Source organism: Pogona vitticeps, chromosome 4 (genome assembly GCF_051106095.1).
Source record: "Pogona vitticeps strain Pit_001003342236 chromosome 4, PviZW2.1, whole genome shotgun sequence".
Taxonomy (NCBI): Eukaryota; Metazoa; Chordata; class Lepidosauria; order Squamata; family Agamidae; genus Pogona; species Pogona vitticeps.
The window spans coordinates 63166240-63193358 of NC_135786.1; the positions used below are offsets into that span (position 1 = coordinate 63166240).

At 41.9% G+C, this 27119-nt stretch overlaps 1 protein-coding gene across 16 annotated transcripts in view; it reads left to right on the top strand.

The window, feature by feature from the left end:
* The window catches only part of MAST2 (microtubule associated serine/threonine kinase 2), a 234073-nt gene that overhangs the window by 90984 nt on the left and 115970 nt on the right, over positions 1 to 27119 (top strand). For 2 of the 16 annotated variants that reach the window (XM_072997574.2, XM_078392849.1), the window contains exon 1: positions 17824 to 18005. The exons of 12 other annotated variants lie outside the window; for them this stretch is intronic. In XM_072997574.2, coding sequence (XP_072853675.2) covers positions 17920 to 18005 — 86 coding nt within the window. In that variant the 5' untranslated portion in view covers positions 17824 to 17919. Of the gene's footprint in view, positions 1 to 17823; positions 18006 to 25903; positions 26225 to 27119 lie in introns of those variants that run through there. 2 more of the 16 variants (XM_072997576.2, XM_078392850.1) reach the window with 1 other exon arrangement.

Genomic DNA, 27119 nt, shown 5'->3' on the forward strand with positions numbered 1-27119 from the left:
ATCCCAAATACAGTAGGTATTGCAATCTCTTCTGACAAATAAGAACAGATTCTTGGGAGTCTTATTTCCTTTAACTGGCTCTTTTTAATTTTTTTGAAAAATGGCACGGAGGTCAGGTTCCTTTTTTCTGTCCATATTTGTAAGCTCAAATCACTGTCTGGCATTTAGAAAACTATGTTTTATCATAATATTTATGATTTAATATTTCTTAATGTTGATTTTAAGAAAATCTGTACTCACCATTCCTCTTAATTATTACATTTGCATAGAGAGTAAAAACATAAACAAATGTGCAAATGTGCCAGTCTTTCAAATATCTGATGACTTTGTTGTTAATACTGCACTGTGAAGTTTTGAGATTAGGATGACAGATGTGTTCAGAAGGATAGCTATGCTTTAAGTAGTGCTAGGACAACAAACTCAACATGGCAACGTGTGAGAAGATCAAAAATAGTTCTGTGCTGAGTTGTATGACTGTAAAAGTTCCTTTTTATCATGAAGCGGATGTTCATTTCCTAGTATCCTTTCATATGGATTATTGCAGTGTATTATATGCGGGCTGCCTTTGAAAAATAATTTTAAAACTTAATCTAGTTTAAAACTTGACAACTAAGGAGGCTAAATTATTATTGGAGATCAATGCCAATTCTCTGCTGTCCGTCCATACTTACATGCTTACTTACCCACCAAGATTCCCTCAAAGGTACATTCAACTCTGCCTCCCTCCACACAGCTTTCCTCTTCCTCCCTGCAGTGATTATTTTCAGCCCCTTTGGTTTTGGTTGTGGCACAACCCCACACGTGGGGTGGAGTCACATGCACACACAGGGATGATCTTGCACATGCAAGAGGTGGAGCTCTCCCCCCAGCGGGACAGAAAATTAGAGAGTACATAGCTGCCCACATACAAGAACATCACCTGAGCAGTAAGTAGGTTGGGACAACTGGGGCTTTGACCTGGAAAGTGTAAAAATTTGCTACCCAATATGCATGAACTTATCCTCTCTGAGCGTGTATACTATCACAAACAGCTCCTCCCAGGAAAAAAAACACACACACAAAATTTGTGCTACAGTAGCTCTTCTTTGTGAATGGACCAGGTGGGCTAGCCTTCACTCCCCATGTATATCAGTGAGCCTTGGGTACCCTCAACCCTGATGCCGATTCATTGGTTGTCCCTCCTTGCACCACTTTTGTAGGTACTAACCACTACATACCACTCCACAAGACTTGGTGTTTTCAAGATTCTCTGACCCAGTTATCTAGCCATTATTACTTAGCTTTTGTCAAAGTCACTCAGATCTTTTTCACTTGCCCGTATTTCCTGCTTCCAACACATGAACGCCAAGAACTGACTGTTCACTTGCTGCTTGATATATCCCACCACTTGACAGGTGCCATTGTAATGATGTAATCAGTGCTATTCAGTTCACCTGGTTTTAATGTTGTGGCTGATAGGTGTATGTCTTAATGTGCTGGGGGGATTTGAGTGTGTCAGGAAAGTTTAGGGCAGTGCCCTCAGGAGGTTAGACTTTTGTTACAAGTCTGTATTGTTTGCAGAGTGCCCAAAGTGGAATGGTCAAAGCCGGCTAATATGCATCCATCCTCTTCAGGAATTAAGAATCATATCAGAAGAGAATTGACAGTTCTAAAGCTATAAGGACAGAGAAATTCTTGAAAAGGAACCATTGAGTGGCAGAAGTAGTGGAAAGTGACATGGCATAGGCAACAGCTATACAGTTAACTATTAGTATTGTGCAGAGGAAGATACAGTACATCTGAATATTTTATACCTCAGAAATACTATGATAATACTGTGAATTTCGTTGTATGTGTATATACTTACAATGACAATAAATTATTATTATTATTATTATTATTATTATTATTATTATTATTATTATTATTATTATTATTATTATTATTATTATTATTATTATTATTATTATTCAAAATGAAATAAGATGTAATGCTGGAAAATGATACTCCAAGGTAGAGAGATTATTGTGAAAGAGCCAAAGATAAATAACAAATATTGCAGTTGCCAGTGGATTAAAGTTAAAGTTGAAAGGATGTCTAGTTCCTGATATACATAAAAGCAAAAGGAATATCTGATGTTGCATAAAATTGGAGCATAGCATGTGAGAAGTATGAAGCCAGTATGAAGTATGAAGTTGTAGAAGAAGAAATGGAACTTTTAAACATACCAATACTTAGTCCGAGTAAGCTAAAGAGAACTGGAATAGGGCATTTTCAGTCAGATAACTACAGAGAGTTTTACTCTGGAAGTGATAAACTCAGAAATGGCTGTAATAGTGAGGCATGCATAACATAAGCAGTTAGAGACCATAATGCGAAGTCGGACTGAATAATAACAATCTCTTGCTTATCAACATAAACCGTCATTCAGGTCTGTGCTCTAATTACAGACATTTAAGAAGAAGTTGAACACTTCTGTGCAGGTGGCAGTTGTTCACAGTCTAAAACTGGATTTGCTGGTAATCATAGGCAACCTGGAAGCATAAATAAATAAATAAATAAATAAATAAATAAATAAATAAATAAATAAATAAATAAATAAATAAATAAATAAATAAATAAATAAATAAAAAGTAAGAAACAAACCAAAACCAGACACTGAGGAGAATTTGTCCTAGGAGTCAGAACGACAGCAGAAGAACATCCCATAAAATTCTGTACAGTCAACAGTTTGCTTGTTGCAAATACCTGCTTCATGTAGTCTAATAGATTATTGTAACATGGATGTCACTGGATGTCCCATACACTGAAACCAAACAGACTATAAAATTGGAAATGGATGGTGAACAAGCTCTTTTCTCTCTGCAAGAGTAAGACTAGGAGCAAACTGAGGTACAGACCATACACTGTTAATGTCAAAAGCAAAGCAAAGTTGAACAACAGTTAAAAATTCATAGTATCAGAATATAATTTAAATTGCATTCCTGAAAAATTAAAGACCATATAAAGAGTTTACTAAAAACCAAAAAAATTGTGACAAATAGGTATTAGTGGGAAGAATGCAAAAAGACTGTTCCTGCAGCAGAATGAAAGGAGCAGCTTCAATAAAATAGATAAATAGATAAATAGATAAATAGATAAATAAATAAATAAATAAATAGATAGATAGATAGATAGATAGATAGATAGATAGATAGATAGATAGATAGATAGATAGATAGATAGATAGATAAATAAATAAATAAATAAATAAATAAATAAGACGACTGATGAAACTCTTAAAATTATTAATGGCAAAGAAATTAAGACTGGCAGAAAGCCAAGTTTAGGGACATTGATAGATCAGTTGTGGAGTGTACTACTCAATCAGGATAAGATAAAGAGAAGATAGAAACAATATACTAAATAACTATGTGAAAGAGATATGACAGATTCCTTAGAAGAGGAATCCAGTGATGAAAAACTAGCAATTTTAGAAGTAAAAACTGCTCTCTAAGAATTCACTAGGAGTAAGTGGGATACAAATCAGGCTATTTCAGATACAGATTGTATCAGAATCCCAACAAAAATAGGTGATGTAAGTCATCCTGAAGCTGCTGTCTTGAGCAGCTTTGTAGTCTGGTTGGAATTTTTACACCCCTGCTCCTAAGTGTCACCTCTCATAGGCATATAAAATTGATTTCTGGGTTTTTGTCTACACTCTTTACAAACTACAGTGGTGCCTCGTATAATGAGTGCCCCGTTTAACGACGAATTCGCATAGCGATGGCAAAAATGCCATCGCTTTTGCGATCGTATAACGAAGGTGCCTATGGGGAAAAATCGCTTTGCGATGTTTTCCCCATAGGCACCATTTTCCCCCAGCTGAGCGGCGGGAGCCTCCAAAGGAGCGCTCCCGCCACTCAGCTGGGGGAAAATGCCTGCGGTGGGCTTCGAAGGACCCTTCCGAAGGGTCCTTCTGAGGCCACCGCGGGGGGAAGATGGGGGGATCCGATGCCTGTCAGGCATCCTGGGCTCAGATCCCACCCGCCGCCGGTTACCCAGCCTTGGGTAACCGGCGGCGGGTGGGATCCGAGCCCGGGATGCCTAAAAGGCATCCGGATCCCCCCGCTCTCCCACCCTCACTCCGCGGCTTGGATCGGACCTGCGGGGGCTAGCCCTGCCATGGCTGGACTCCCAAGCGTCCAGCCATGGCAGGGCTGGCCCCCGCGGGTCCGATCCAAGCCGCGGGGGGAAGGTGGGGAGATCGGATGCCTGTCAGGCATCCTGGGCTCGGATCCCACCCGCTGCCGGTTACCCAGCCTTGGGTAACCGGCGGCGGGTGGGATCTGAGTCCGGGATGCCTGAAAGGCATCTGGATCCCCCCGCTCTCCCACCCTCACCCCGTGGCTTGGATCGGACCGGCGGGGGCTAGCCCTGCCATGGCTGGACTCCCAAGAGTCCAGCCATGCCCGGGGTAGCCCCCGCGGGTCGGATCCAAGCCGGAGCCAAGCCGCGGGGGGAAGGTGGGGAGACCCGATGCCTGTCAGGCATCCTGGGCTCGGCAGCGCGGGGCGGCAGGGACAGGGTGGAGGGGTCCCGAAGGTTTCCAGGCTTTTGCCTGGAAGCCTTCGGGATCCCCCCCCGTCCCCTTCGCTGGCAGCCACCCCCCGCTGCTTTCCCCAGCCTGGATCGGGCTCCTGGGAGTCCGATCTCGGCTAGGAAAGCAGCGCGGGGCGGCGGGGACAGGGTGGAGGGGTCCCGAAGGCTTTGGGATCCCCCCCACCCTGTCCCCTTCGCTGGCAGCCACCCCTCGCTGCTTTCCCCAGCCTGGATCAGCCTGGAACGGATTAACGTCGCTATACGGGGCACCACTGTATCTATGGAGGAGTTGTGCTAAGACTGAAGAAGTGGAATTTTATTCATGGAAGCTTGCAATTTGTTTGACTTTTAGTGGTCTAATAAAAGGTATCACCCACTTTTACATTTTTGTAATCTTGGGGATCACATTACCTTCTCTTTGTTCCTTCCTGATTTAAACATGTTAATTTTCTTCGCAGGAAGTGCAGTCTTGATGTTATAATCTTAATTCATACTTATTCACAACGCATATTTTTCACAGTCTCCTTGCCCATGTTGACTCCTCCTCAATAATCCTGCATTCATTGACACTTCCAGTGTCTGAATATATGTGTACTTTCAGAGAGATGGAGGTGAAGGCTTGACTTTGTCTGAACAGAGAATCATAGAAACTGTTGAAAGCCTGTCAGACAAAAAAAGACAAAAATGTTTTGGTCCCTTAATGACTAACTGCTATATTTTAATTTAAGCTTTTGTGGACAAGCCTACTTCTTCAAACAATTGAGGAAGTAGACACCCACAAAAGCTCATATTAACATAGCAGTTAGACTTTAAGAGGCTGCATTTTTATCTTCCTTACAACATAGTTGATAATGAAAGCACAACTCTGTAGTCACTTTGGAAAGTGTTGCTTTCACCTGTGAAGGTCTTGATCCTATTTTATCTACTTGCTCATTGTTGTTGTTTTATTTACTTGGTTACCAGTCAGTAACTGTTGCTACTGATTTGGAATCAAAGTTCATTTTGTCAAGTTATTTTTTAACAGCACTGTACTCTTAATACCCACAGCTGAGAGAGGATGTAGCACACTTGGTTTAGTAAATTATTACATTGTCCACAAATAACATTGCATTTATTTGTTAGTGTTCTTCTGTAAACATTTACATAGATTTCTTCTCGTTTGGCATAGTCATCCTATCTGTGTAGACAAACAGGTGCTAGCATTCCTGACTGTTTTCTGTTCTCTTGTTGCAGTGTCGGAAAAAAAATCTGAGCTTTAGGGAAGTCAGTTCTATTGGGAAATTAATACCTTATATCTCATGTAAAATTACTATAAAATTATATGCTATATATTATTTTGAAATTTTACTGAAGGCAAAACATTTAAACAATTTTTTTTTATTACTGGTTTACTATCAGGAACCAGAATTACCTGGTTTATCACTATTTTAGTTTTTGCGAGGTTGTTTCTTCATTTCTTGCCTTCTGGTGGCTTTCAGTGATGTGATATCCCAAATGATGGTGGACTTCACTCTGTCTTACCTGTTATGGCCAGAATAATGGTTTGGGCGTGGGTTGGTTGGTTTTATTTTTGTTGTGTATTGGTTATAACATTACCCCCCCAATTTTTTTTTACTGAAAGTGGTGCCTCGATTTACAGACTTACTTGGTTCAGGAAAATGGTCGTACAGTAGCTCGAAATAGTCATAAGTTGAAGCACCATTTCCCATTGGAATGCACTGAAATGCAATTAATGTATTCCAGCCGATGGGAAAACAACAACAACAATCACTGCAAGACCGGTGGGAAATGTGATTAATCCTTTCCAGCCAAAGGGGGGGGGGGAAGAAAAGCAATCAGCTGTGCAAGATCCATCGCAAATGTAAACAAGACAAAGCAAAAAGCAATCAAGTGTGCAAGACCTAATGCAAAAACCAATCAACTGTGCAAGACCCATTGCAAATGCAAACAAGACAAAGCAAAAAGCAATCAAGCATGCAAGACCTAATGCAAAGAAAACAAATCAAAACCCAATCAACCGTGCAAGACCCATTGCAAATGCAAACAAGACAAATCAAAAAGCAGTCAAGCAGATCATGCAAGATCAGAAATGGGGGGGACTAAAAAGCAAACGAACCCCCCAAGACCCAGCGGAAGTTGGGGGAATCGAAAAAGCAAGGAAACCCCCCCAAAGACCCATTGGAAATGGGGGGAAATCCAAAAAGCAACAATACTCTCCAAGACCCATCAGAAATGGGGGGAGGAAACAAAAAAAGCACAACTCCCCGAAGACCCATCACAGCACAGAAATATAATCCTCCCCAGCCCAAAACCATGCTGCAGAAACACCCAGAACAGTTTTTAAAAAGCGGAAAACAGCACCTTACCTTACAAGGAAGCCCAAAGCCTCCCTGCAAGCACACATGCTCTCAGAAGCAGAAGGAGGCAGTTCTAAGCCTACAACAATGACGCACACTCTCTAACTGCTGGGGCAAAAGAGCTACAAAGAAGCAGCCTCATCGCCACCTGCAGTTAGAAATTTGAATTCTCCGCCTTTTCCCCCTGCCTTTTTCTGTTCATAAGTGGAAGCTGTCATTGCAAGTGGAAGAAAAATGTTGCAGCTGGAGCTGATCGTAACTTGAAATGGTCATAAGTTGGGATGTTCATAAGTCAAGGAACCACTGTAATTAGATCCCATGAGGAAATAATGTCTCACTGATGTAACCATATGGTGTAGCAGTCATGTATTCCTAGCAGTTTTCTAGAAAATAGCTCTACAAAAGGTCCCTTTACATTGCTGTGTTGCTTAGGCCTTTTCTTATCTGTGGCTAGGGGGGAACCCTGCAAACAAACAAACCCTGCAAGACCTGACCCATCACAGCATAGAAACATAACCCCATCATCCAGCCCAAACCCACGCTGCAAAACCCACCCAGAAGAGCCAGTTTTTTTTTTTTTTTTTACTTTTACTTACTTCTATTAGATTTTTACCCTGCCCCCCTAGACAAAGTCTACTCGGGGCGGCTTACACACATGATAAAAACATAACAATGTAACAAACATCATAAAATCATCCAGTACATCATAACTTTAACACTTATTTCTAAAACATTGCCATGATGAAATAACTCAGAAAACAAAGACTAAAGATCAGTTAATTGATTGAAGGGAAGGCCTGCCTAAAGAGCCAAGTTTTTAAATGGCTTTTACCAGGCAGTCCAAAGCCTCCTCCGATCACACACTCTCTAACTGCTGGGGCGAAAGAGCTACAAAGAAGCAGCCTCTTCACCACCAATGGTTAGCAATTTGAATTTTCCCCTGCTTTTTTCTGGTTGTAACTTGAAGCTCCGGTCGCAAGTCAAAGCAAAATTTTGTGGCTGGAGCTGGCCATAACTCGAAATGGTCATAAATCGGGGTGGTTGTAAGTTGAGGCACCACTGTATATTATCCAAAAAGCACTGATCTTGTCTGATTGCATAAGCAGTGTTGGGCCCAGTTAGTATTTAGATAAAAGACCTCCAGGTAACACCAGGGATCCCAATGTTATACTAGGACAGTGGTTATTAACCTTGGGTTGCTCAGGTGTTTTTGAACTGCAACTCCCAGAAACCCCAGCCAGCACAGCTGGTGGTGAAGTCTTCTGGGAGTTGCAGTCCAAAAACACCTGAGTAACCCAAGGTTAAGAACCACTGTACTAGGAAATAATTCTGTTTGGAATCCTGAGTAACCATTGCTAGTGAGACAATATTGAGCTAGGTGGACCAGTAGTCTGATCCACTATAAGGCAGATTCTTCCATATCTTTTTACACTGGAAGGAATCGAGAACAATGTGTCAGTGAAGTGAGTTTGCTAGAGCAGGGGTCCCCAACCCCTGGTCCATGGCTTGCTGCCGGTCTGCGGGCTTCCTTGAACTGGGCCACAGACATGGATCTCGCCCCCCCCCCGGATGCATGTGTGGTGGGTGTGTCATGCTTACGGGCGGGCGTGTCGTGTTCGCGAGTGGGCGTGTTGCGCTCGTGGAGGGGCGCACGAGCGCAGCACACCCCTCCACAAGTGTGACATGCCCCCTCTGTGAGCATGACACGCCCAGCCGTGAGTGCAGGGGTGCCCCTGTACCCACACAGATGAAGCCCACACCCCCCAACTGGTCCACAGTCCCAAAAAGGTTGGGGATCGCTGTGCTAGAGTATTTCAGCATATGGGTACAATCTAGGTTTGTTGCCCTTTACAATTTCTACATGATTGTTGGTTTTTCAACTTGTGGTATGAGACCAGTTCAGCACCATGCATATTTGCTGTAGGTTGCGTTTCTGTAACTCAGTAGCTTTTCTGATGATGATTGCCTTCCAAACCATAATGGTAAAAGCTTGTTTCTGGCTATATCTGTATACTAATTCCGAACAGCCTTCTGACTCCCATTATTTGAGCTGATCAGAAATTCAGAACTGGAGATACATCAGAAATTTCTTTGGAATGACTTGTTTTACCTGTCCATTTGCTGCAGGGAAAGAAATGCAATTGGGACTTTTCCTAGTTAGAAAGATTTATAGTAATGATGTCTCTGTATTTCTTACTAGATCACAGAATGAAATTCAATCTATGGTATTTTAATAATGTACTGTAGTTTCATACATTGACTTGCAATGGAAGAATTCATATTAGCATAAAAAAGGTACTGGCGTTACAGACTGTAAAAAAAATTCAATGGAAACATTACAGATGCCTTTCTTAACCATTCCAGCAATGTTTATGTATGATCTCACTTCATCAAAATGGATCTTAAAATTCTAATAAACATTTTATTAAATGATTTTATCTACTGTGATATTATTTGTTGGTGCCATTTTATTTGCTCACCTAGAAGCACTGTCTTTATCATTCTCCTTTCACTATACAGATCAACAACAGGAAATTTGCTTATGTTGTTGTTATTAGAATAAAAGCTTGCCTGAGATAGTAGTTTTCCTTTTCTGGCTTAGATAAGATCTGTGCTGGGTGTGGTAATTTTTTAAAACAAGAAGCTGATTGTATCTATTTATGGAAGTGAGAAGTAGTCTGGGGAGATGGTCAGTATTGATAGAATACTTCATGCAGTATTTTTTTTTCACTTCTCTTGTATCTTTTATCAGTGGTTGCCTCTTGTTAAGAATATTTTCTGTTATAATAAGTAGAGAATAGAGTTTCTTTAATTAAAAGTCTTAAAGTGGTGTAATTCCTAGTGTTTGGCAATAATGTTGCAGGTCTATAGCTGAGTGCATAATTATGTGGCGTAACCCTGTCACTGCAGCTTACGCCACATAAGGCTGAGGAAGTCAGTAGCCCTGGTGATTTTTTTGGAAATACTGTAAAACATTTTCAGTTTCTCTCCTGAAGTTCCCGAGGATCTCATGGAATCCCTTTCATTGTTGAGAAACTCTTGGGGGCCACAGAATAAAGCAGCCAGATATCAGGAAGCACTACTGCCAATAAAATGGATCACTAAGAATCACATGAAAGTAAACTTCCCAAATGTTAGCTGGAAATGACAGCTCTGACATCTGTTACTACTTAGAGCTCCCAACATTATCTGTCCACTTTTACAGCTGTAAATGCCACTATTAACATTTGCTACTTGTTTTTATTCACAGTGTAAAAGCTTCTTATGTGTGGGATGTGGTGGCGCTGCGCATTAAACTGCAGAAGCCTCTGTGCTGCAGAGTCGGAAGACCAGCATCCGTAAGATTGAATCCACACGACGGAGTGAGCTCCCGTCGCTTGTCCCAGCTCCTGCCAACCTAGCAGTTTGAAAGCATGTAAAAATGAAGTAGATAAATAGGTACCACCTCGATGGGAAGGTAACGGCATTCCGTGTCTAGTTGTGCTGGCCATGTGACCACAGAAACTGTCTACGGACAAACGTTGGCTCTATGGCTTGGAAACGGGGATGAGCACTGCCCCCTAGAGTTGGACACGACTGGACTAAATGTCAAGGGGAACCTTTACCCTTACCTTTAAAAGCTTCCTATATTTTTAAATCTTTACCACATAACTTGAAGTAGAGGAAATTGGCACATATAATTAGCGCAATAAATGTGGTAGACAGACTGAAGTTAATTCTTCTTCGTAGTGGCCTCTGTGAATGCACATAAATGGGTTTATCCTGCGCCTGTGCAGGATGTTTGGAAGATTCTAGAGCTGAGGAAAAAAAGAGACAATTCGTCCCCCCCCCACAGGATATGAGCGCCACCTCTTCAACCTTCCTTTCAGATCCTCTTTTCTGCTGTTCGAGTAGGACATTAGGAACTAGAGCGCTAAGGAAAGTGATTTTAGCTTTGGTAAATCTATCTTCCCCCCTCCCCTCAACGTTTTCCCCCCCTTTTTATTTTCTTTTTGCTTTATGGCCCCTTGGGACTTTAAGAAGTGCTCCGTTTGTCTTAGACAAATTCCACTTACAGATGGGCACAATCTCTGTTTATTTTGTCTGGGGGAATCCCATCACACCCAGTCGTGCACCGCGTGCAGGACTTTTTCCAAGCAGGCTATTAAGCTACGGCTCCAATGACTGAGATCTTTTCTCTACGAGAAATCAACCCTGCTATGGAGGCTACAACCCTCCCTTCCTCCAACCCTCCTCGCCAGGAGGCTGCTAAATCGACCACTAGCCCTGTTGCTTAATCTCTATCCAGCACAACTTCTTTACCTGTGAAATCCAAGAACTCTAAAAAACCCGCCTAAGCTGGCTTCTTCCAAGGCTCAGCTGAGATCTACCAATCCTGCAAATAAGAAAAAGGACAAGGAGAAGCCTAAGAGGCAAAAGGACTTGGCCAAGCTGGCTACCGCACCTCTTTCTATACCTCTTATACCGGTGCAAGATTCTTCAAGGGACGATATTGGGCTTTCTGACAGGGAGGAACACTATACCTCCAGCCCAACAAGCTCATGATACTATATTCTGAGCATGTCTCCGAGTTCGGGCCGATTTGGGGCTGTTGCACCATCCAGCCCGGCCATAGCCCCTTTCAGCTCCCGATCTTCAGGGCGGGCAGATACTGAGACTGAGACGGAACAGGAGTCCGCTCCATGCACTCCTAGGAAAAGAAAGGAGAAACGCAAACATGCCTCTCTGTACCAGCCATCCGGGTTTGAGGAGCAATAATACCATCCAGAGGGTTTACCTCCTTATGGTCATCCATACTGTGACCGGTACCATCCCTATCCATACCAGGGCTATGGATACCACGATCAATACAGAGGGTCGGATCACCCGCTACCACCCTGGTACCCTCCCATAGCTCCTTCACGGCAAACTTCTTTGCAGTACCAAGGGGATATTTTCACCCCCCAAGCTGCACCACCCTGAAAGAGATTGATGATGCTGATGCCTTCCGTGCCTCCTAAATGACTCAAGCTTCACAGGAGCCGCTCCTCAGTACAGGCTACCACGCTGTACTCCAGTCCTCACGACCATGATACGGAACCTTTCTCTGTATCTACCCAATAGGATGCTGAACCTATACTGCCAGCCCCAGTACCATGACCACCACCATTGACTTCTCAGTTGTCTCATGGTTCCAACGCATCCTCATCTGATGAATCCGAGGCTCCTGATGCGGTGCCACTGGCAATCTTCCACAGTCATTGGAGGACTATACATCATATGCACAACTTATCTTGTGCATGGCTAAGACACTGAAACTTGATGCACAGATTCCACAACAAGAAATGGATTTAGTTTTCCATGATATGGAGCAGGACAGGACCCCTCCTAGTTTAAGCCTTATACTGGCACTCCTTACTCTGGTTAAAAATTCTTGGGATAGGTCGCCTTCGACTCTCCAAATCCTGCGAAAGATTGAACACCACTACAAAAATCATGGATCAGATCCTTATTTTCTGGTTAAACATCCGATACCTAACTTCATCGTGGTCGAGGCTATTCAATGCAAGTCTCGCAGCAGGTCTTCTACCACACCTGTGAATAAGGGGGCAGAAAGATCGACTCCTTTGGAAAAAAACCTTTGCTCATTGGCGGCATTACTTATTAGAATTTCAACTGCCAGGCTGCAATGGGCACTTGCCAAAAACATCTGTGGATCAGAATCCTCCCCACACTTCAAACCCTTTTGGAACCGTTAAAGACTGAAGCTCTCAATACCTATGCAGAGGCCAATATCCTCACTAAGCAGCAAAGACAGGCAGCGAAGCATACCACTGACACCGCCTCCAAATTTCTGCTTTCCTCAATAGCACTCAGACAACATGCCTGGCTTAGGGCGGCAAACATTCTAGATGATAACAAGACCAAAATCGAAGATCTTCCCTTCGATGCTGTGGGGCTGTTCAACTCTAAAACAGACAACATAATGGAGAACATCCATAAAATGAGGAAGACAGCTAAGTCTTACATCCCATACCAACCGTATCGGTATCAGAAACTGCCTTATAAAAAGCTGTTCTACCAACAACTCCCTCAGTAGCAGTCCCTTCAGTACAGCAAGCAACAACACCGTGAGCAGGCCTACCAGCCCCTTCATTCCAATATGATGCAACCGAAGCAGCAGCAATATCAGGGCTCCAGACAGCCTTTTCGCAAATCCCAATGCAGGTGTAAGCCCTATTCCTAACTGCCCTTGTAATTCTACCAGTCTCCGTCCATTCCTTCCCCAATGGAGGAGGATTACAATGGACAAATGGGTTTTGCCATCATTGAATGGGGGTACGTGATAGAATTTTTGCAACCCCCCCAACAAATTCCATCGAGCCCACCCCCTTCTCCTTACCTTTACAAGAGGAAATTTCAGCTCTCCTCAGGAGAGGGGCGATAGTCATAGTTCCACCTTCTGACTCTAACGCGGGCTTCTTCTCTCGATACTTTGCAGTCCCTAAGAAGGATGGGGGTATTAGACTCATCATGGACCTCTGACAACTCAACAAATACATACTTTACAAAAAATTCAGTATGCTAACTCTCGATTCCATTCTCCCTCTTCTATCACAGGGAAACTAGTTTACTACCATCGACCTGAAGGATGCTTATTTCATATTTCAGTTCACCCGTCCCATCAAAGATTCCTCAGGTTCCAGTTCCAGCATAGGTAACTGAGATTTTAAGGTTTAGTTTTATCAATTCCATACCCCCATTGAATTTCCATGGCTGAACAGGGATTCAAACCCAGGGCTTCTGAGTCCTAGTCCATTACTCTACCCACTACACCACACCAGATATCTATTCCCAATTACCACATTTTCCCGTGTATAAGACACCCCCCACTTTTCTAACCCAAAATTTCTTTCTTCACAAGAAAGTGGAGGGGAAAATCAGGGGTCAAAGCGTTTTGATCCTTCCTCCTCCTTACTTCCATGTATAAGACAACCCTCAATTTTTACTCTAAATATCTTAGAAAAAAGTATTGTCTTATACACGGAAAATATGGTAAACACCTTTTATGTATTCTTTCAAATGCCAAAATAGATTGCTTTCTTGCATTTTTTCCCTTTGAGCTTTGTGCCTCCTTTTATGACTCCTTATTTTTCCAGATTCAAAATACTTGTGGTTTTCCTTCTGCCAACTTCAGCAACCTTTTTAATATCACAGACAAGTTTAGATTTAAACTACATTTTCAAGCACTAAATGTCTGTGAATGGGTCCTTCTCCCGCCATGGGCGGCCCCCTGGTAGGCGCGGAAATGAGAGACGGAGGCTGACTTAAAACTTCTACAGGTTCCTTTTTATTATTCAAAACTTCTTGTTCTACTGCTTTAAAATGGTCCATTAAACTTAACTCTGGAAGAACCTTATAACTACGAACTCTTAACTCTGGTGCCATCCAGTCGCTTCTTACATTGGGGCTGGCCCAAACTGCTCGCGATCCGTCATCGGCCTCAAAGGGGTGGTCTGAACCGCGCAGATCGTCCCACAACAGGGATGCCTCGCCCAGTCCCCCTTGCGCGACTGTTGTAGTAAAGAGGGACTGGGATGAATCACCCTCCGTTCCCCATGCTGGTTGCGGGGGTACATGACCACTGTCCATTCTAGCGGCTCAAGCTCCCCTTTCGCAGCATTATCTCCCACCGGATCCGGTAGCAGATCTCCACCAGTATGGAGATTAGGAAAATCCTTGAGCAGTCCAGTTGGATACCCCGGTTCACTGCCCCAGTCTGTCTGCACCGCCTTATCTTTTCGTTCTTCATCTTCTCTGACCATTATTTGGAAAGCCTGCGTGTTTTTCCCCCACCTCTTAAGACCTCCTCCCAGGCAATCAGGTCTTGCTCCACCCCCTTATCATCAGCCAAGCAAACCTCTGTCGCTTGTCTCTTTGTTTTCTTCTGTTCTATCTCCACCAGCACCCCTTCTATACAACCGTGGTCGTCGTCAGGTGCTGATGTACTGGAGGACGGCACACTGACGTCTCTCTGCTCACAACGTCCTATCTGAATCTCATTTTAATTTCTTTATCATGCAGAATATGGCCTGTAATATGTCAAATATACTAAAATACCTTTTATTTTCTCTAACACTAATTCATTTTTTACATAGTCAATACTATACATGGGAGCTTTGTATTTGTCTCACAGGTCTGGTATTGACTTTACTATTTGCTCCATTTGCTCATAATCTATGTCCCTATTTCTTACACTTAATCCTTACCCTTAACTATAGTAAATTATACTACTGCAGTCTTCTAATGAGTAGATTAAAGTTTTGGATAGTGCTGATCATTGTTTCCAATCTCATCTGACTGCTGATCTAGATGAAAAACAAGGCCAACCTGCTTCTGTGTTGTTACTGTATGCTCTGTTTTACCTGTAAATCCTACGTTAGCCAAGCAGCATGGTCTACTATATGTATTTCTAGAGATTGTGTGCATCCACCCTTGGGAATTGTTTCTTATTTTATCAATAGAGACGCAAGGTGCATATGCACTGTCTCCTGAATTTTTGTCTGTATTATTTGTCTTAGTTAATACTCGTCATGGGCATGTACTGTATGGTGATTCTTCTGAAGTATCAAAATTGTTCTCACTGTTGTCTGACAAATTGTATGGTCTAATTTCTGTTTGCTGCAGGAACATGCTCTGACCTTCACTACTACTTTCAGGTCCCATTTCATTCTTACAAGTGATTCTCATATCGAGTCCCTGAATCTCTTTTTCACTTTTTTTTGTCTTTTAGTGTAACTGTTGTCATTACTTTCACACAAGATATTGCGTATTTTCCAAAGACAAATATGACTTTCCCAATAAGACAGTACCTTAATATTGCTCCTCCTTCTGAACCAGGTACCAGTACTTTCCCATCTTACTGTTTTATCTGTTTTTCTGTAGTCTGTTACAGCTTGCTGCATTTGATCTACATGGTGAAAGACTGAGTACCTTCTGGAATATAAACACAGCACTGTTTTCCCACAATAGCATACATACCTACTTTTTGTTTTAATAAAAGTCCAGAGTCATCCTATTTTGAAGTTCTACTTCTCTCATGGCCTTTATTTTTGTTGCCATTTCCTTTAAAGCATCAGTCATATTAGCCAATATTTCCAGCAACACAGAGAAGCTCTTGTATTCTTTCCATTTCCAGCCTTCCAAGCCCTGCAAAGATGATTCCCTAATATCTATCTTATTTGCTGTCTAATCTACCAGATAGTTTCACATAGTGGAATACATTAATATGTATTATGTCCTGTGGATGCAGCACAAGCTGTATTCCAGGAACTATTATCCCATAATAATAAGTTCCTAGTGATCATTGTGTCTGTGTGTGTCACCATTTACTGTACATGCGTTGCTACCACAAATGAAAGTATATTCCTTATTCAGATTCAATACATAAGTACACCTGTGGAGGAGATATACAAAATTCTCTAAATTTAGAGTATCTAGTTCAATCACACATATATTCTTTCAGGTGAATGACCTGGTAAATAATACTTAACTTCTGTTGTCTTTGCTAATTGTGACTCTTCCTTTTCTAGTTTCAGACCTTGAGTGGGTTGTGTAAGTATATCTTTCATTTTCCAAATGTCTGTAATTTCCAAATCATACTATGACCCAATTCTCACTTGAAATGTTGACTAATCCTCCTTATGTTGTATTCCCCTTTGGACTCTCCTGTTAAAATGAAATAGCTTAACATGACCTTTGATAGCCCTTTTATCCTTGGTTATGGGATTAGTGAATAACCAGAAATAATTCATGGACTTGGCATATATTGAAATCCACACTTCTGCTGTTTCTGCTGAGTGCAGAGCTAGCATTTGCTCAAGGCAGTTGAGTTATGGACAGTCCTGTATGTGTCAAGAAATGTCAGAAACTTATTTGAATTAAGCAAGTTTTCCTTTTCTAAGACATCCTCAGTGGTTGTCATGCACAAAGTCTTGCCAACCTTATAGCTTTCCTATTTTTATTGGAACACAATTGGACAGCTGATTTATGCCATGGATGTAGTGGAATTAATGCATTTGCGTTTCGTAAAGTTGTAAAGTGGACAGTGTAAGAATCATGTTTTTGAGTTACCCCAAAGAACATCAGGGTGTCATGTAAATTCAGCAAGAACAGGAAAAATAATCATGAAACACATGAACCAAATAGAAACCATCAGTCTTTTACAAATTATGACTCTCTTTTTAAGTGTTTTGAAGCTTCCATTGTCCCCAACCCCTGATCCATGGTCCGGTACCGGACTGTGGCCTTGGCAGGACCAGGCCATGTAGACAGATCTCCTGCTCCCCGACTCCCCCACACATGCCCACACGCATGCACAGGTGCCCCAGCCATCAGAGCATGTGCACGAGTGCGCCCCCACTTGTGAACACCCCCACCCCATGCATGTGTGAGCATGCACCCCACCGCCCGCAAGCACCCCCACGCACAGATCGCACCTGCCCAAACTTGTCCATGTTTTGGAAAAGGTTGGGGACCACTGAGCTACAGAACCTTTCTGACTTCTTCACTGCTGGTAGACAATGAAGCGGTCATAGAAGTTCCTCTAGACCAGTGGTCCCCAACCTGTCCCCAAACATGGACTGGTTGGGGGGCATGGCATGCTCACATGGGTGGCACACATGCGCATGCATGCAGCGCACTCGCAGGGGGCAGACCGTGCTTGCGCGCAAGTGTGCAGCATGCTAGCATGGGGGCAGGAGTTCTGTGTCCATGGTCCAGTCCTGCCCAGGCCATGGGCCACTGCTGGGTCGTGGACCGGGGGTTGGGGACCTCTGCTCTAGACATTGTCATCAGTCAATCTTGTCTTGGTTATCTCACTCATGGGATCTGAATTGATAAACCTTCTGTTGAGTCTTCAGCGAAGGAGAAGTTATTTGCACTTCATTTCCCATTCTCTCAGCCTTAACCTGAAACTCAGTGTTTTAAATTTCAGTGTTGTCATTCACTTACAGTGGGATGCATGTACTCACAGAATATGACCTTCACACTTCGCATTGATGACCAAGAGAACTTTGAAAGGTCACTGGAGGGGACCTCTTTAATATGGTATTGAAGATTACTCTAGTTTAAAATTCCTCATACAGTATTATTTTTATTATTTATGCCGCCTTATATATGTTTTCTTTTATTATTTTCTCTTGTTAGCCGCCTAGAGTGGTCCTGAGTTGACTAGATAGGCGGGATATAAATAAAATAAATAATAATAATAAATAATAAAATAAATAATAATAATAAATAATAAAATAAATAATAATTTTTAAGGAAAAAGGTGGGTTAAAAATATTTTCCCCAGTAAGCAAAATGGCTCCTGTGTTTTCAACCTGTTTAAGTCTCCTGACACTTTCCATAAGCAACGCCACATAAAGTGCATTACAGTAATCCAGCCAGGATGTAACTAAGGTACCTGTCATCATAGCCAGATCAAATCTCTCCAGGAATGGGATCTGCTGGTGCACTAATTTTGAGGAAAGGGCTTCCTGGCCACAACTGGGACTGCCTTTGCACTTCTTCTAGGGCTTCTAGGCTATCTAATACAGTGGTGCCCCACATGACGACGAATCCGCTGGACAATGATTTTTTGAGATCGCTATAGCGATCGCAAAACAATGTTTCCTATGGGGGATTTTCGTTTGACAATGATTAGGTCCGTGCTTCGTGAACTGTTTGTTCGAAAGATGATTTTTCCAGCTGATCGTCGGGTTCCTAAAATGGCTGCCCTGTGTTTTCCCGACCCATGCTTTGCAGGGCAGCCCTTTTAACAGCTGATTGGCGCTTGAAAAATGGCTTCCCTATGGGCGATCTTCGCTGGACAACGAGGTAATTTCCCCATTGGAACGCATTAAATGGGTTTCAGTGCATTCCAATGGGGAATTGTTTTTCACATGACGATGATTTCGCTTAACAGCGATTTCAGGGGAACAGATTATCGTTGTCATGCGGGGCACAACTGTAGCTGCTTCAGAATTAGGTGGTCTTTGTGACAGTGGACCTGGAGAATACATGCCTTGCTCTTGGTGTTATTGCAACTTTCTGCAGAGGATCTCTTTGTGCTATCAAAACTACTGATCTCTTGGTCACCTTCTTTCTTTTCTATTTTTTCCCTTCTTTTGAATGCCTAGATAGAAAAATGTATGATTGGATCCTAGACTGCACAGAATATGTTGGAGAATGCAAAGGATATTGTGATGGAGCTGATTGCGGAAACAGAATCCCCTGTGTAGTCTCATAAACCCTCTGGATGGTTATGGCAGTATGGTCACACAGCCCTCACATATCTCAACAGCCTGCATTCTAAGCATGAATCTGGTTGTATGGTCTGCATGTCCTCCTCATCTACTACCTTAAGGAGTACTTCTCAGACCCCAGACAATTTTAGGTGTGCCTGATGAAATAGTTGATAACTGGGTTTGAGTTTCAGTTTAATGTTACTATCTTCTGTCTGGTTCTTGCACGTCTCATTTTATACTTAATTCTTAGCTCTACGGAACTTTCTTAAACAATATCAACTTAAGAAGTAATTTGTATTGGATGGTATTGCTAGTTAAATTAAAATTCTTAACGAAATAGAGAGAGAGAGAGAGAGAGAGAGAGAGAGATCAGGTAATATCACTGAAAGGCAGCAAATACAGAATAGCTCAAATTAAAAAGTAGATATGGAAAGAATTAGATGAGAGGGGAATGGGTGAAACTTCCAAGAAGTCTACAGGATAATAGCAAATAAATCCAAAAGCTTTCTTTGTGCCCTAAAAACACTCTCCTTACCTCCGGTTGAAAACTCAAACTTGCATTCTCTCCTTCTGTGCTTTCTCAACTACCTCCAAATACATATCCAGCTAAACGTGAATAACTCTATAAAGTCGTTCTAAACACTGCTTGTATACTTTTCTCTCCTCGGACAACTTACAAAAATAAAAGTGTACAAGAACAAGACATAATAGATAGCTTTATTGTAATGTAGCTCCCAGTCATAAATGAGACAAATTATAATGTTATAAAAGGTCCAAAATAAAACAGTCTTTTACAGCCCTACAAAAATACCCTTGCTGGTTCTAGTAGCTCTCATTACATGCTTTTACTTCACTTGGCTGGTCCTCCCAGTCTTAATGAGCTCTGTACTCACTTTATTTTGGTGAACTCAACCAACCTTCTCTCTCTCTCTCTTACCAAAATCATACAAATTTCAAAGTTCCTTACCTTTCTATTTGTAGAAGGGAGTTAGGGAAAAGGATTGACAGGATGCTGCTGTGTAAACCTCTTACAGTTGGAGAAATCACACCAAAAGAAGGTATCAACTGCAGAAGTAAAATTGGGTTCCCAGCCCTTGAGAAGTTACATACTGAGGCTTGTTTGGGAGAAGACCCCAGTAGTAGCAGAATCCTCTTCATAAGATAACTGTTGCTATCCCAAACAACCCCCCTAAATTGTCCTGGAAATTAATTAAATAAAGATGGAAACTGCAAATAGATTTTTTAAAAGTTTTTTAAATATTTTCATCATATAACAAACAAACAACACTCAAAGGAATACAGGGAAGTGGTTATAATAATACAGTATATAGCAGCATTCCCAAACCTTTTTAGTAGTCTGGATCGGCGGAGCCTCTGAAGGAGGTGGGGCGGCCCTTCGTGCTTGCGCTCTCCGAGGCACGCATGAAGTGGTTGGGGAGCGCGTGCGCATTCCCTCACTGCTTTGCGCATGCGCAGGAGCACCTGCCCACCCACACGCCCACCCCTGTGCGTGGGCGCATGCTTGAAGGGGTGAGGGAGTGCATGCCAGCGGCGACGGCGGAAGCCTGGGAGTCTTTTTTTTAATAAGCATTTTTTATTTTACTCCTCGCCGCCCTCCGCGGGAAATTCAAATGCAGACACTGGTGCCGGTTCTAGAGCCTTCCCCGGCCTCGTTGGAGCCCTCTGGGAAGCCAGCAGCTGGCCATGTCCTGTCTCCCGGCTCTTCCCCACCCACCCCCACCCTCAAGTCACGGACCGGCAATGGGGCGCGGACCGGGGGTTGACGACCTCTGGTATAGTGGTTGTCTTGGCTCCATGGCTGTGTTACAGTACTAAAATCCATAACCTATGCTCTATTCTCTACTCATGTTTGTTTCTGGGCCCAGTCATAAAACATTTTCCAGCTTTCTTTGACATGTTCTCAGATTCTCATGTAATGCCTCTGACAGGCTATCTGTAAGTTCCTGCAAAACCATACAGAGTTCACATGCTCACCATTCTCTTCTTTGAAAATCAAGGTGTATCCTGCTATACTTCGCTAAAATGCTGAAAAGTGATATATTTGTCTCTCTACTATTCTTAGAGCAGTCTCTCTTTTATTTCAACTCCTGTGTATGTTATTTGTGACAGGTGCTCATCAAAAGCACCATGTTAATTTAAAACAACAGATTATTTACAGTTTGCTTTCCTCATTATTGTAGAAAGCCGTTTTCTATATTTATCATCACTTTTTTTTATAGAATGAGAATGTAACTTTAAGTTCCAAAAATTACTTAATCTAAATTCAGAAGAAGAGTTGACAATCTCATACAGATCTTTGTGTGGACTGTCTCTTGCAGTTGTTTAAGGAGAAATTCTTAGGAGCTTGCTACTAAGAATGGTTAGGAGCTTTGTGGGCCCCAGATTCTTCAGACACTTAAGGAGAGACAAAGACTATCTGTCAGCCATAATTGTCTGTCAGCTGCCATAGGTTGCAATAAAAAAAAAAAGCAAGGCAAAACCAAAGTGAGGCAAAGCAGGATACAGGAGGAAAGCAATGTAGTGCAGTAGCTTAATCCCATCACCGATTGCTGCCTTGTCATGACAAAGGGGCTTGAGTAATTCAGAGAAGCTATGGGCTATGCCGTGCAGGGACATCCAAGAGGGACAGGCCATAGTGGAGAGTTCTGACTAAATACGATCCATCTGGAGCAGGAACTGGCAAGCCACTCCAGTATCTTTGCCAAGAAAACTCCATGGACAGAAACAAAAGGCTAAAAGATATGATGCTGGAAGATAACCCCTTCAGGTCGGAAGGTGTCCAACATGCTACTGAGGAAGAGTGGAGGACAAGGACAAGTAGCTCCGGTGCTAATGAAGCGGTTGGGCGGAAGCTGAAAGGACGCTCAGCTTTGGACGTGCCTGGAAGTGAAAGGAAAGTCCGATACTGCAAAGAAAAATACTGCATAGGAACCTGGAATGTAAGATCTATGAACCTTGGTAACCTGGACGTGGTCAAACAAGAGATGGCAAGAATAAACATTGACATCCTGGGTGTCAGTGAACTAAAATGGATGGGAATGTGCGAATTCAATTCAGATGATTATCATATCTAGCATTGTGGGCAAGAATCCCATAGAAGAAATGGAGGAGCCCTCATAGTCAATAAAAGAGTGGGAAAGGCTGTACTGGGATGCAATCTCAAAAATGATAGAATGATTTCAGTACGAATCCAAGGCAGATCTTTCAACATCACAGTAATCCAAGTTTATGCGCTGATGCTGCTGAAATTGGCCAATTCTATGAAGACTTACAACACCTAGAACTGACACCAAAGAAAGATGTTCTTGTCCTTATAGGGGACTGGAATGCTAAAATGGGGAGTCAAGAGATAAAAGGAACAGCAGCTAAATTTGGCCTTGGAGTTCAAAATGAAGCAGGGCAAAGGCTAATCGAGTTTTGTCAAGAGAACAAACTGGTCATCACAAACACTCTTTTCCAAAAACACAAGAGGCAACTTTACACATGGAGATCAATACTGAAATCATATTTATTACGTTCTCTGCAGCCAAAGATGGAGAAGTTCTATACAGTTATCAAAAACAAGACCTGGAGCGGACAAAAATGGTAGGGAGCTCACAGAAACAGAAGAGATCAAGAAGAGGTGGCAAGAATACATAGAAGAATTATACCACACAGATCTGGATTTCCTGGACAACCCAGATAGTTTGGTTGCTGACCTTGAGCCAGACATCCTGTAGAGCGAAGTCAAGTGGGCCTTAGAAAGCATGGCTAACAACAAGGCCAGTGGAGGTGATGGCATTCCAGTTGAACTATTATAATCTTAAAAGATGATGCTGTTAAGGTGCTACACTCAATATGCCAGCAAGTTTGGAAAACTCAGCAGTGGCCAGAGGATTGGAAAAGATCAGTCTACATCCCAATCCCAAAGAAAGGCAATGCCAAAGAATGCTCCAACTACTGTACAATTGGACTCATTTCACATGCTAGCAAGGTTATGCTCAGAATCCTCCAAGGTAAGCTTCAGCAGTATGTGGACTGAGAACTTCCAGAAGTACAAGCTGGATTTCAAAGGGGCAGAGGAACTCGAGACCAAATTGCTAACATGCGCTGGATTATGGAGAAAGCCAGAGAGTTCCTGAAATACATCTACTTCTGCTTCATTGACTACACAAAAGCCTTTGACTATATGGACCACAACAAACTATGGCAAGTTCTTAAAGAAATGGGAGTGCCCGACCACCTTATCAGTCTCCTGAGAAATCTATATGTGGAAAAGTATTACGACAAGGCTGTCTATTGTCTCCCTGCTTATTTAACTTATATGCAGAATACATCATGCGTAAGGCCGGACTGGAGGAATCCTAAGCTGGAATTAAGATTGCTGGAAGAAATAACAACCTCAGATATGCAGATGATATCACTCTGATGGCAGAAAGTGAGGAGGAATTAAAGAACCTCTTAATGAGGGTGAAAGAGGAGAGTGGAAAAAATGTTCTGAAGCTCAACATAAAAAAAAACTAAGATCATGGCCACTGGTCCCATCACCTCCTGGCAAATAGAAGGGGAATATATGGAGACAGTGACAGATTTTACTTTCTTGGGCTCCATGATCACTGCAGATGGTGACAGCAGCCACGAAATTAAAAGACTCCTCCTTCTTGGGAGGAAAGCGATGACAAACCTAGACAGCATCTTAAAAAGCAGAGACATCACCTTGCCAACAAAGGTCTGCATGGTCAAAGCTATGGTTTTCCCAGTAGTGATGTATGGAAGTGAGAGCTGGACCATAAAGAAGGCTGACCACCAAAGAATTGATGCTTTTGAACTGTGGTGCTGGATGAGAATCTTGAAAGTCCCCTGGACTGCAAGGAGAACAAATCCATTTTCAAGGAAATCAACCCTGAGTGCTCACTGGAAGGACAGATCCTTAAGCTGAGGCTCCAATACTTTGGCCATCTCATGAGAAGAGAAGACTCCCTGGAAAAGACCTTGATGTTTGACAAGATGGTTGGATAGTGTCATCGAAGCGACCAACATGACTTTGACCCATCTCCAGGAGGCAGTGGAAGACAGGAGGGCCTGTCGTGCTCTGGCCCATGGGGTCACAAAGAGTCAAACATGACTTAACGACTAAACAACAACAAAGCTTAACAAAACAATACAAGCAAAGCAGTGGCAAGGAAATAAAAAAACAAAACCAGTAGAAAGGTAACGATAAAAAGTCAAAGCCAAACAATATAAAACAAAATAAAACTGTAGCTACAGCAAAAAATGCCAGAGCTCCTTGGAATACAGTTAGTATGCTGAGTGCCCCTAGCAAATAAGTTTGCTCTCAGGCTGGATTACAGCAGGGCGTTGTGCTTTAAGGTGTCTTTACAGACAGTTTGGAAACTGTAGCTAGGCAGATTTACCAGCTAGACTGTTGACAGAAAGTAGGCAATATGAACATGAAAGTCCATGTCTTTTCTGTCCTGCACATTTTTTTCTTGGCTGTATTCAGAGTTCTGTTTTTAACTTGCAAAGCTGTGCAGAGCTGTGGACCTCAAGAAGTATTTCTCCCCAAGAAGCATCTTTCTATGAACCTACCTCATGACTGTGCTTGACCTCAGAGGCCTTTCTCTATGTGGGAGTTCAGGAATAAACTATTTCTGTGATCCATCTGCATCTATGAGATGTTCGTGATAAAATTCATCTTGACACTGACATATTTTTGATGCCAAGGAAAGACATACTTATATTCCCAGGGATCTGAATGGGAGTTACATCATGAGTTTTCTTGGCTCCATCTGTAATGTGCCTTCTGAGTTTGGAAGTGGAGGTTTGTGATCACTGTTTCAACATATTGGTATTTTACACTTTTTAAATTACAGTGGTGCCTTGCTTAGCAATCGCTCCGTTGAGAGATGAAATCACTTAGCGATGGGGTTTTGGCCATCGCCAGAGTGATCGCTTAGCGATGGCCCCTATGGGGGAAAATCGCTTTGCGATTATCGCGGGGAAGCGATCATGGCAAAGCGACCTTTTTTGCACAGCTGATGGGCAGTTCCAAAATGGCCGCCCGCTGTTTTGCCTTGCTTTAGAGGCACCAAAATGTCCGCCCCTATGGAGGATCTTCACATAAGGTCAGTTTTTAAGCCCATAGGAACTCATTAAACACATTTCAATGCGTTTCTATGGGCTTTTAAAAATCGCTTAGCGATTAAATCGCTTAGCAACATTTTTCCTGGAACGGATTAACGTCACTAAGCGAGGCACCACTGTACTTACAGTGTGCACAGTATTTTAATGTATTGTGCTTCTAGCTTGTATTTATTTTGCTTCCACAATGTTATGGGTTTCTGTGTTTGCATTGTGTGTGCTCTGAAGTCAGAATCGTATTTAGTGATGAATTCTTATTTACAATAAGAAAGATAGGGTGCTGTAGACAAAATAAAATTTCCTATGCTTAAACTTCATTTCAGTGGCAAACTAGGAGAAGGGAATTTCACTGATATGGTATTTGTTTTGAACAAAATGAATAAATTAGCACATTTAAATAAACTGCATTGTTTATATATTTTTATTGTACTTTTTATGGTTGTTAGCCGCCTAGAGTGGTCCTGACCCGACCAGATAGGCGGGATATAAATAAAATAAATAAATAAATAAATAATAAATAAATAAACAAGAGACTTGTCCTGTGGTTGGTTTCCTTTGGAAACTGTTATTCTGTGAATGCCTTTCTGAGTAGAGAGAGGAAGGCAGACAGGCATGGATGGAATCAATTGAAAGCACAGACATTGAAAGCAGCAGCAGCTTTCCTGTTTTCCTGTCTGCTTGCCTCACTTGCTTTAAAGGAACAGCCTGCAAAGTCTACAGGGAATTTGCATTGGCTCTGTCACTGGTTTTCTTGATCCCTCATTTATTGCTTGTGGCTTGATTGTACAGTATTTTTCCTGGCAATGAAAGTACATAAAGAATCATGTCTGACTCCTTCTGGACAGTGCTATCCAATTTCTCGCTGCCAGAAACCAGCACGTTGAGGCGATCCAAAAGGTAATCAGAGGATTTTAAGAACAAAATCTTATAATGTTTCCTTGATTTATTTGTTCCCTGTGATTGAGAATATTACAAAGTTAAAAGCTGATGGATGAGAAATATGGTTGAATACATAAAGTAGATGTTTTTATCAGTAAGTATTAAAATGTACAGAATTGCTTGGAGTATTTTTTTTTAGCAGAATGAAAGTTGAGTGTAGATTTGTTTCCTCTTCCTCAGGAAGATAAGAGAAGAATATACATTAATCAAGATATTGTTTCCCATCAGTTTAAACTAATGTTCTATATTAAAACTAAGATGAAAGCTGGAATATTTCGTGTTTCAAAATGACTTTTTATTACTTTGCAGTAATATCTCTGAGTGCATTTTTAATGTGACACTTCAAGCTGTGTAGCGTATGTGCTAGCATTTTGTCAAAACCAGGACTTAAATATGTCATTTCAGTGTGTTAATAAGGCTGGTAATCTGGCAGTTCTTGCATTTTTCTGTGGTTTTAACATTTAATGATGCCAGTGTTAAGAGATAGAAGATGGCTATGAATTCACACAAATCATTCTAAGCATTAACCAATATTTAATGTGGAAATTATAGCATTCATATATTTGCAGTGTTCAAAAAGAAAGAAGCACAATTAAAAGTTACAACATATTTGGGTTATTTGGTATTTCATTTTCTACTAATATCCACAGAATGGCTGTCTGTTGTTTTTGAACTTCTAAAATAGTGGCAAGATTAATCTTATTGGTTTGAGCTCAGCTAACAAAAACATAATTTCAACTCCATTTATAACTTTGTTTTCACTCTTAAGTGAAAGTCTGTATGATTAAGGTGACTGTGTAAGCGCAACTGTTGATGTCATTATGATTGCTTGCTCTAAATCAAAAATATGTAC